The 11,347-nt window shown below is 42.2% G+C and overlaps 1 protein-coding gene across 1 annotated transcript in view; it reads left to right on the forward strand.

Moving 5' to 3' along the window:
• dgcr8 (DGCR8 microprocessor complex subunit) overlaps positions 1-9,035 on the forward strand; it is a 30,817-nt gene extending 21,782 nt beyond the window's left edge. The window contains exons 12-14 of the mRNA XM_033043853.1: positions 1,241-1,368; positions 2,639-2,752; positions 5,843-9,035. Coding sequence (XP_032899744.1) covers positions 1,241-1,368; positions 2,639-2,752; positions 5,843-5,926 — 326 coding nt within the window. The 3' untranslated portion in view covers positions 5,927-9,035. The remainder of the gene's footprint in view (positions 1-1,240; positions 1,369-2,638; positions 2,753-5,842) is intronic.
• The last annotated feature ends 2,312 nt before the right edge of the window (positions 9,036-11,347 follow it).

Raw genomic sequence — 11,347 nt, forward strand, 5'->3', positions numbered from 1 at the left:
GCCAGAAAAGAGTCAAAATGCTGGAGTAACTCAGTGGGTCAGACAACGGCTCTGGAGAACATTGATAGGTGACATTTCAGGTTGGGACCCATCTTCAGACTGATTGTCTGGGATAGTGGGGGGGGGGGGGGAGAGAAGAGAAAGCTTGGCAAGTGGTAGGTGGATGCAGGGGAGGGAGAGGTGTGGGGCGGTGGGGGGGGGGGGGGGTTGATTGGCAAAAAATGACCAGAGAAGACAACTTTATTCGCCAGTACTATACATTGAAAAGGTGGTCCAGTTAACACTCATAAGACGACTGGAAAAAAATAAAATTATGTTTCATCTCACAACAGATGAGGGAGTGAGATGATCAAAATCCTATTCTTACCAACTGGCTCCTTGATGCCATTCCCATCAGTTGGGTTTTTGAAACTCTTTTTAAGGCAGCTTCCCAAATTTCATTAGTTTGTCATATGCACCAGTGTGCAATGAAATCCCTTGTGGGTGTGTGTGAAGCTGGCAGAGTAAACAGTATAGACGATAATGGTGGATACAACAAATACAAGCATGAATGCAAAGCAGCAGAATGGTGCAGAGACTGCAGAGTAACCTGAAGCGAGTGCAATAACCAAATGATTCGAGTTACTCGTACATGGAGGAGGTGATTGATAGCAGTGAGGAAGAAGACTCTTCTTACTTGGGTTCTAGTATAGACTGTGGCCCCGTTGTTGGACAAAGACAACGATTTTTCTTTGAAACTCGTATTTTAACCATGCACGTAGAGATTTAATGGGGTTTTTTGGTTGGTGACCATAGAAAGTGACTTCCAGAAATGCTAAGCTTAGAATTTGTATGCATGATTTCTTGACAGCATTCCAGTGATGTTGATGGATTTCACTCTCTTGTTGTGCAAGTACAACCATATGGTGACAGGATTACTTTGAAGGCCAATTAAATGTCTCCTAGCCTGTGCTTGTTTATCTCGCATATTAAGCTGCTTGTTAAATCTAATACATTTATCTCTGCATTCTGCCGCCTTGTTGGGAATTTGTGTTTTCTTCACTAGCGTTGAGTGCTATCTATTTATTGACTTTGATTACAATTTCTGACGCGCATTTTGCTTGTTCTTGATACGGAGGGTTAACTTGAGGTTTTTGTACGTGTTCACGTGTCAGACTTTGCTGTTGTCTGATGGGAATTGGGATTGGTTATAACGTGTAATTTGCAAACTGCAATGAAAGTTGTTGATTTTTTCCTTCAGGCAAAAACAAACGAGTTGGCAAGCAGTTGGCATCTCAGAAAATCCTACAATTACTACACCCTCATGTGAAGAACTGGGGATCACTACTACGCATGTATGGCAGGGAAAGCAATAAAATGGTCAAACAGGTAAACTTGGAGCTTTGCTGTGAATGTAATGTATGGGATACAAACCTCTCGACCCTGGCATGGGGGGGGGGGTGTAATTTAAAAGAGTAACAAAATATATTCAACGTGACATGATTTTTCCAGTCCATATCACTGCCCCATTAGTATAGTTTTAGTTTAGTTTATTGTTACGTGTACCGAGGTACAGTGAAAAGCTCTTGTTGCGTGCTGACCAGTCAGCGGAAAGACAATATGTGATCGAGCCATTCACAGTGTAAAGATACATGATAAAGGGAATAATGTCTAGTGCAAGATAAAACCAATAAAGTCCGATCAAAGATAGTCCAAGGTTCTCCAAAGAGGTAGATAGTTCCGAACACATCTCTAGTTGTGGTAGGCTGGTTTAGTTGCCTGATAACAGCTGGGAAGAAACTGTGATTTCACACTTCTATACCTTTTGCTTCATGTGAGAGGGGAGAAGAGGGAGTGGCCAGAATGCAACTCCCCCTTGATTGTACTGGTGGCCTTTCTAAGGCAGCGTGATATAGATGGAGTTAATGGAAGGGAGATTGGTAGGTGAAAGTGAAAATTGGTGGGTGAACGAGCAAACAGCTCATCAGCACTGTCTTATTTATTGAATGTGGTTGGCACTGAAAGGGTTGAGATTCATTATCCATCCCCAACTGCCTTTGGGAAGGTGGTTCTGAGGTGGCTTGCCTAAACTGGTTCCACCTGTTGCTAAATGCTCTCTCACAATGATGTTGGATGTGGAGCTTCAGGGTCGACTGCAGCTTGGAGGGGTCATCCAGACGTTTCTTTAATTAGAAGTTCTCTAAATCTATTTGCTTGCATTTCTGCTGATTCTTCTGTTATTGAAAGAGTCGTCAAAACATGTTTAGGAAGGAACTGCAGATGCTGGTTTAAACCAAAGAAGACCCTTCTTCGGTGTGAAGAAAGATCTCGACCCGAAACGTCACTCATTCCTTCTCTCCAGAGATGCTGCCTGTCCCTAATGAGTTACACCAACATTTTGTGTCAAAACATGTTGACTAGTTAGCTCCACGGTCTCATCTCCAGAGTGTTCCTAATGATGTTGGCGTAGAAGAGAGAATTATATGGAATAAATGCACCAACTGTAACTCGTGTTAATGTGGCCATGATGTGGTATGGCTTACAACATATGGAATATAAAACAACTTGTTTCTCGTTAACTCTCTATGAATCAGTGGGTTTGCAACATACAAAATATCTACCATTTTAATTTGCACATACTTTTTATATTTTGCCACAGGAAATGTCTGATAAAAGTGTGATTGAACTGCAGCAGTTTGCCAAAAAGAACAAACCGAATCTGCATATTTTGAACAAGCTACGGGACGAGATGAAGAAGCTGGCACGAGACAGGGTAAACGTTTGTCTGTTTGAGGCTACAGTCGGTCATATCCTGACTGCTGCAAAATCAATTGATTGCAGCATGACCTGCCTGTGTTTTTTCATCTCGTTCAAAATCTCATGTTAAATCGGGCAGCTTGCCTTGTCATTTATTGGCCAGATATTTATTTCACTCCACCGCCACCGTCACCACCACCACCGTCACCACCACCACCACCACCGTCACCACCACCAGTCACCACCGTCGTCGTCACCGTCACCACCACCACCACCGTCACTACCACTGTCACCACCACCACCACCGTCACCACCACCACCACCGTCACCACCACCACCGTCACCACCACCACCACCAGTCACCACCGTCGTCGTCACCGTCACCACCACCACCACCGTCACCACCACCACCACCGTCACCACCACCACAGCCACCGTCACCACCACCACCACCACCGTCACCACCACCACCAGTCACCACCACCACCACCGTCGTCGTCACCATCACCACCGTCACTACCACCGTCACCACCACCACCACCGTCGTCGTCACCGTCACCACCACCGTCACTACCACCGTCACCACCACCACAGCCACCGTCACCACCACCACAGTCACCGTCACCAGTCACCACCGTCGTCGTCACCGTCACCACCACCACAGTCACCGTCACCACCACCACCGTCACCACCACCACCGTCACCACCACCACAGTCACCGTCACCACCACCACCGTCACCGTCACCACCACCGTCACCACCACCACCGTCACCGTCACCACCACCACCACCACTGTTCTGTCATCTTATGGTTTTGCAGGTTGAAGATATCTCCAGTTTCTTACAAAAAAGACACAGTATGTTAACGAGTTTTAGTTTGTCTTTGTAGATGCAAAGAACTGCATTTGCATTCCTTGGCTGCCAGCATCTGTGCAGGGACTGGACAGGTGACATTAGAGTTAGGGTCCCTTCAGTCTGAAGAAGGGTCCCCACCCGAAACGTTGCCTCTGCATTTCATAGAAACATAGAAAATAGGTGCAGGAGTAGGCCATTCGGCCCTTCGTTGGATCATGGCTGATCCAACTCAGTATCCTGTACCTGCCTTCTCTCCATACCCCCTGATCCCTTTAGCCACAAGGGCCACATCTAACTCCCTCTTAAATATAGCCAATGAACTGGCCTCAACTACCCTCTGTGGCAGAGAATTCCACAGATTCACCACTCTTTGTGTAAAAAATGTTCTTCTCATAGAAACATAGAAACATAGAAATTAGGTGCAGGAGTAGGCCATTTGGCCCTTCGAGCCTGCACCGCCATCCAATATGATCATGGCTGATCATCCAACTCAGTATCCCGTACCTGCCTTCTCTCCATACCCTCTGATCCCCTTAGCCACAAGGGCCACATCTAACTCCCTCTTAAATATAGCCAATTAACTGGCCTCGACTACCCTCTGTGGCAGGGAGTTCCAGAGATTCACCACTCTCTGTGTGAAAAAAGTTCTTCTCATCTCGGTTTTAAAGGATTTCCCCCTTATCCTTAAGCTGTGACCCCTTGTCCTGGACTTCCCCAACATCGGGAGCAATCTTCCTGCATCTAGCCTGTCCAACCCCTTAAGAATTTTGTAAGTTTCTATAAGATCCCCTCTCAATCTCCTAAATTCTAGAGAGTATAAACCAAGTCTATCCAGTCTTTCTTCATAAGACAGTCCTGACATCCCAGGAATCAGTCTGGTGAACCTTCTCTGCACTCCCTCTATGGCAATAATGTCCTTCCTCAGATTTGGAGACCAAAACTGTACGCAATACTCCAGGTGTGGTCTCACCAAGACCCTGTACAACTGCAGTAGAACCTCCCTGCTCCGATACTCAAATCCTTTTGCCTTCTCGGTCCTAAAAGATTTCCCCCTTAACCTTAAACTGTGACCCCTTTGTCTGGACTTCCCCAACATCGGGAATAATCTTCCTGCATCTAGCCTGTCCAACCCCTTAAGAATTTCGTAAGTTTCTATAAGATCCCCCCTCATCGATTAAAGCATTCCCTCCACTGATGCTGCCTGACCTGCTGTTACTGCGACACTTTGTGTTTTGCTTTATTTTATCATAGAAACATAGGAAATAGGTGCAAGAGTAGGCCATTAGGCCCTTCGAGCCTGCACCGCCATTCAATATGATCATGGCTGATCATCCAACTCAGTATCCTGTACCTGCCTTCTCTCCATACCCCCTGATCCCTTTAGCCACAAGGGCCACATCTAAATATCTTGAATATAGCCAATGAACTGGCCTCAACTACCTTCTGTGGCAGAGAATTCCACAGATTCACCACTCTGTGTGAAAAATGTTTTCCTCATCTTGGCCCTAAAAGATTTCCCCCTTATCCTTAAACTGTGACCCCTTGTTCTGGACTTCCCCAACATCGGGAACAAATTATCTTTGCTATTTTACATCAGGATTAATGAAGACATGTTTTTATCTTGTCCTCAATTCTGGAAGTCTGTGGAGTGCAGCTCAAGGTCCCTCCATTCCTCAGCTTTTCCCGATCTCCTTCCATTTATTGTGCTTTCACTCATTTTGTTAGCCGTCGCCAAATGTGTGCTTCGCTCGACTCCAGATTAAACACCACTTGTTCGTTTTGTAACTGACTGGCTCTGCTACCTTCCTTGTCGTCTGGAGCTTTTTGTCCTTCTTGTCAACCACACAGACAAGATTTGTGCAATCTGCATGCTAAACCCTTTTCTCTTTTGCTCAATCTCCCTCCCAACCCTTGTACAGCAAAGTCAATTATTTAAACCTTGTACAGCACAACCCGTATCAACCGAAAGACATCGAATCATGTTTTTGCGAAACAATATTAGACACAGCCTTCCAATTAAAAGTACATAATTTAACTTTTACTCTAATAAGCCAGTCTTGGATTTGTCTTGGCAATGTTTCCTTGGATCCTGTGAGTTTGAGTGAGATTTCATCAAATGGCTTGCTAAAGATAATGCAGGCTGCGTCAGCTGCACTACTCCCATTGACACTGCTTTCACGTCCTCTCATTCAGATATGTTTGAAAATAATTGCAAGTGATTTTTTTTCTCTCTGCTCTCATACCCACAAAGGAGGAAACTCGTAAGAAGCCGAAAATGACAATAATGGAATCAGCACAGCCGGGCAGCGAACCTCTCTGTACTGTCGATGTGTAAAGCACTGCAAAATGGACAGCAATAACGCACTGGACTGAATCACCCTCAACAATTATATATTGTGACCTTCGTGTCTCGAGGTTGCAAAATACATAGGAATTTAGGTCTCCCCATCCTAGCTTGACAGTGTACTGCTTTAATTATGCATCAGAGTTTTCCATTGCAATGGGCAATATATTATTGAACTTGAATCTTTACCTCTACGACAGGAAAGAGCACAAGACTAAAGTTAGATTGAGAGAATATTGAATATTACCTCAGAGGAGAACATTTAGGCCAGTGAACTTCGAATTTGATTAGCTATATTTTAAGGGCCTTTGAATTTCCATCATTGGCCTGCGACAGAATGGTGATTGAAATATTATGCACTGAGCTGTTGGCAAAATAACCCGTTACATTATGGCGATGATCTTCAGGAAGAAATATTTTTCATTATTGACGTGTAACCTGGTGGCAGTGTGAGATGGCTTCAATAGACACAATCTAAGTTATTTCTTTTATGATGAACTTTTTGTTTTGTTAACAGTTTTTAAGCAATTTATCAAGCAACTTTATTAGTTAACTATGTTTTTAAATGAAGTGACACTGAGCTATCCCTTACTGAAGAAACAAGAAGTGTATACACACGATCTTGTGAGGCAAGGGTGTATTTTTGAAATTTGGATTTGTATTGGAAATATTGGAGTATGAGGTACCTGTACAAGCATTTTGTCGAATCAGTTTAACAGTGGCCTTGTAGGACTTAATCATTAGTAAACTGTTCTTAAATTGGAAAAAGTAACTACCATAGTCTACTACATGACACAATGGTGTTTTAAATTTTTTTAAATTAATTGTGACTGATTTCAATTAAGGAAATCTGATAGTAGAATGCATAATTTTTCTATGGAAATTGTCAAAAATCTGAATCGTCTAAGTAACTATAATGCATGTTGAGACTGCAAGATACTGTTGAAGAGCTTGCGATGTTTTTCACTATCAACTTCTGTCACTTGGTTCAAATAAAGAACGTGTCATTTTCTGGCGATAATTTAGTGCCATCTGCTTTGCATCGGAGCTGGAGTTAGTCTTTTTGATTAAACTTCTGATTTGCAGTATTGTTTGTAGCGCGCATCTTGCAAGTTTACAATTCCAACTCTCGCTGTCCAATATTTTGTTTTGTGTCTTTGTTCTTTGCGGCCCACTGTTTTAGTTAGAACAAATTATTAATGATGCAAATGAGCAGGTTTGATTTGCCTTAAGGCTGGCGAGTTGATAAGAAGAATATAGTGTTTCTCCATCTCAGAATTCACGTTTCGACCAGGTTTGCAAATTTGGAGGTTTTGAAATAGATGCTTTTATTTACTTTCCCTCAGCTTTTCTACTTCACTTAAACACAAAATAATAACCTGAAGGAAACATAGTACCATGACCAGCTCCTGTTTATCTTGGTGGTAACATGAACCAAAGCTTAATAATCGTGTCTTATGCAAACTGAGAAACTAATACATTTTTTAATGCTTGCTGCAGGCTTCAACAGTGCTGTAGAAGGGATAGAGAAAAAAAATGCAATAACTGCTGGAACAAAAACTTGTATTTAAACTGTTGTGCACTGTAGTTCTGTCGGGTTTCTCGTGTGTTTTAAATGTTTACTAAACTTTCTGTTGAATGCAACGTTTCTTGCCTTTGCACATAAAGCACAAGAGCTGCTGTGAGAGAGTAGATTGTGGTTTAGCAAAATTGCATTTGCGTGATCAACTTTGTGAATCTTAAATTAAATCTAGTTGTCTTGCCTTCCTTTATTGGTTTGTATGTTTAAAATTGGTATTTGTGTGTACGGACTGTAATATGTAAGTGCATTATATTCAGCGTAGTTGTCTTTTAAAAAAATTTAAACCTATCAGCTCATTTGTCTCTAAGGTAATCATGAAGGATTGTAATTTGACACCTTTATTTTCCAATCCATGGGAAACAAAATTTGTGATTATGGGTTGTCTCTTGATGAGGCACATTTTCCACTTTTTTTAAATGCATGTCTTATTGGTGCATCATTGTATACATGGTATTACAGGAAGAAGCAATCAATTGGCCTGAAAATAAGCTATGCTCTCGTTAAATAAATGGTAAAAATTTAGAAACAAAATTATTCTTAAATGCACTACAAGTAGGTAAAACTTAATGTCATTCATACTGGCAATGGGGGCAAACACTCCAGGAGTAGTATTGAAGTCTTAACACTATGAAATTTGGAAACAAAATGAGGCAACTGTATTTTATGTTTTGAAGTTGTATTTGATTTTCCCAGATATTTGAGGATGTTAAATGTGGCTATCCATCATTGCAGTTACAACAAGTATTGATGTGTTCGGATTTATTCCAGCAAAGCTTATGATGACTAATATATTGTATGTTCAATTTTTTTTTATGTGACTCCTTTACAAGCTGGCAAGGAGCAAATTAATTCCACTGAACAAAACAAAAGTGTTTGTGTAAATCTACATTCTGACACGAGTGTGTAACAAATGTTTAGATGTGATATTTGCTTTTTTTTTGGCGCATACTAACCGAACTGTACGAAACAAGAACACTGCAGATTCCCCAGCCTGTTCCACAAGCCGGTTTGCTTACGGCTTCATTTACAATGGTCTTAGTCTATGATCAACACACTATTGCCCATGTCCAGAGTCTGAGTAATGGCAACTCTGAATTGAAGTTCATTTAATTTTAATCAAAACAATGAAGTCTTTAGTGTAATTTCAAAGGACAAAGTTAGTATCAGTGTTTTTGAAATATTTTTCCCTCTGAATTAGCATAAATGAATGATGCAGTTGCAGCTTTGCATTATGTGAGATATTTTTTTAAGTACAAGATGCTGGTCTGTTGACCTCTTTGTTGGAAAGTCCTTTGAGTCTGAAGGGAACTTGCAGTGCGAGAGTGATGCCACACTCATGAATTGGGTACAGTTCCTACAAGTGCTATTTTAAGTGGCTAACTTCAAATTTCACAAACAGGTCCTTTAGCCTTTGCTTGCTGCACTACCATCTGGATATTTGTGTGTGGTCCTTTTCAAATGTAATGTTTTTTTTGCTCTGTAGTTTGAAGCAATAAAGTTTGATAATTCATTAATGAATACTTTTAGCCTTGCTTTGTAGTGAACATAAGAATGGGTTTGGGGGTTGATCCGTGTAGAGTCATTGTATTGGGAATACATAAGTGATTTTTAAGGTTGGAAGGTTACCAATGATGCACATAATGGGGTCACAGGGACAAGTGTTGGGGGCTGTGGTCTCCTCCCACATCCTAAAAAATTATCAGTGGATTAAGTGACTAAAAATAAACTCTTCTCAGTTGAAAAATTCATTTGGGAATATGTTTTGGGGAAAATGCAGACTGTTCCTCGAGCTTGTGCTGAAACGCCAGGGGATGGAGAATTAAACTGATGGGCAAATATAGACTCAGAGTTTCCCTTGTGGACTGGACACTGGTGATCTGCAAGGTGACCTTGCAATCTGCTCTTGCTTACTCAAGTGTAGACATCACATTTACAAGGGCTCATTCATTCCAGAATCTCTCTACATCCTTTAGAATTGAGAAACAGTGTGGAAACAGACCATTCGGCCCACTAAGTCCATACTGACCAACAATCACCTTGTACACTAATTTACGCTTTAGGGACAATTTCACTTGCTGAAGCCAATTAACCAACAAACCTGTACGTCTTTGGAGTGTAGGAGGAAACCGGAGAAAACCCACGTGGTCTCGGAAAGAATGTACGAACTCTGCAGTCAGCATCCATAGTCGGGATCGAATCAGAGTTAGCAGCTCTACCGTTACACCACAGTGCTGCCTGTGTCCATACCCTGGCAATTGTGCCGAAAAACAATACCAGCAAGCATTGGTGGCGGCCTGACATCTAGGACAGGCGTCGGCAACCCACGGCCCACGGCCCGGATTCGGCCTGTAATCCGAAATCATCCGGCCCGCGGGCGTATTTCAATTAGTTTTTGCGACCTGGGAACTGCAGCCAGTCCCGGGGCATGCAGGCGACCTGGGAGCTACAACCAGACCTGGGGCAAGCGAGCCGACCTGGGACTGGCCGTAGCACCCACGTCACAAAACATGGAGAGGGGGATTGTCTCCCACCTCTCAAAACATGGGGGGGGGGGGGATGACGACATGTGTTGTCGTTACCCCTTCCCGTCCCAGTTCCCCCCAGGATTTGTTGCAAGTGCAGGTAAGGTCACTAAATTAGTTTAGATTTGCACAGTACAGTTGATAGAATGCAGTGCAGCATTTGGCTGTACTTCCTACAGATGATGCCCTGAGGCCCACTTTGCTACATCGGAATCCAAACAAAACTGCACAAATGTCACCACAATAGCAATAGAACAACCAATTTTAATTAATAAGCCAAGATTTCACGTTAACAGTTATTTTGAAATGGCATTGACAGCTCCCTAATTTTGCTGCAGCTCTATGTAAACAATTTACTTGCTATATAAAGATGCCAAGATATCCTTTATGAGCTGAGGCAATGGTTTTGTTTTCTGGGGTGAAGTGAATATTCAGGATTTCCCAAACCACCAGATTCACTACATCAGCGTGTATTGCAAGGACAGAGACTTTCGAGAACCCATAAAATTAACACTGAACCTCTGAGTTACTGCCTTATTATTGTTATCTGGGTAAAGTTTGTTCCAAGAAGCTACTGTAATAGTGATGAGATCAATAAAATGTTGCCAGATATACAAGCACATAATCCAGACTTGTGCAGTTTCACCTTTCTTCCATATTTTTTTTAAACCGTAGACAAACTATGATCAAAGTTTACTTATTGATTCATGAAGTGCAAAGGCATCTCACAACACCTTTAACATTTGCCTCTTTCCAACAAAAGAGCTTGGGTATTTGTTGTTTGGCAGCAGGGTGCTACAGACTGATGTGGCCAGGATATCTATAATTGCAACTAGTTACTGCACTAAGTTGCATATGCTTCCACATCACAGAAATTCTGCACTCCATCTTCCCCTGTGCTCTATTGTATTTGAGTGTGACTTGATTGTATTTATATATGGTATGTCTGACCTGTATGGATAGCATACAAAGCAAAGGTGGTCACTGTACCTCAGTACACGTAACAACTATAAACCTACACAGGACAGTCAGAAGTTTAGAATAATGTTCCTCAGGCAGACCAGTGACTGAGTCAACTCCAGAGCCTTGTGTCCACATCTGCAGCTCGCATTCCATATTGTGCTCTGTCCTATCATTTGGATGTGTTAAATGACACCTAGATCTAAATAAAAAGAAACTCCACTATTTGGAAAGCAAGGGAGTTCTTCGAGTGAGCTAGCCATCGCTCAACCTCAAATCGTTGCTGGAAGTGAATTACTTTCATGTCATTGTATGCAATGGAAAATCTATTAGAATGCGATCAAGGTC

This window comes from Amblyraja radiata, chromosome 25, assembly GCF_010909765.2.
Source record: "Amblyraja radiata isolate CabotCenter1 chromosome 25, sAmbRad1.1.pri, whole genome shotgun sequence".
NCBI classification, from domain to species: Eukaryota; Metazoa; Chordata; class Chondrichthyes; order Rajiformes; family Rajidae; genus Amblyraja; species Amblyraja radiata.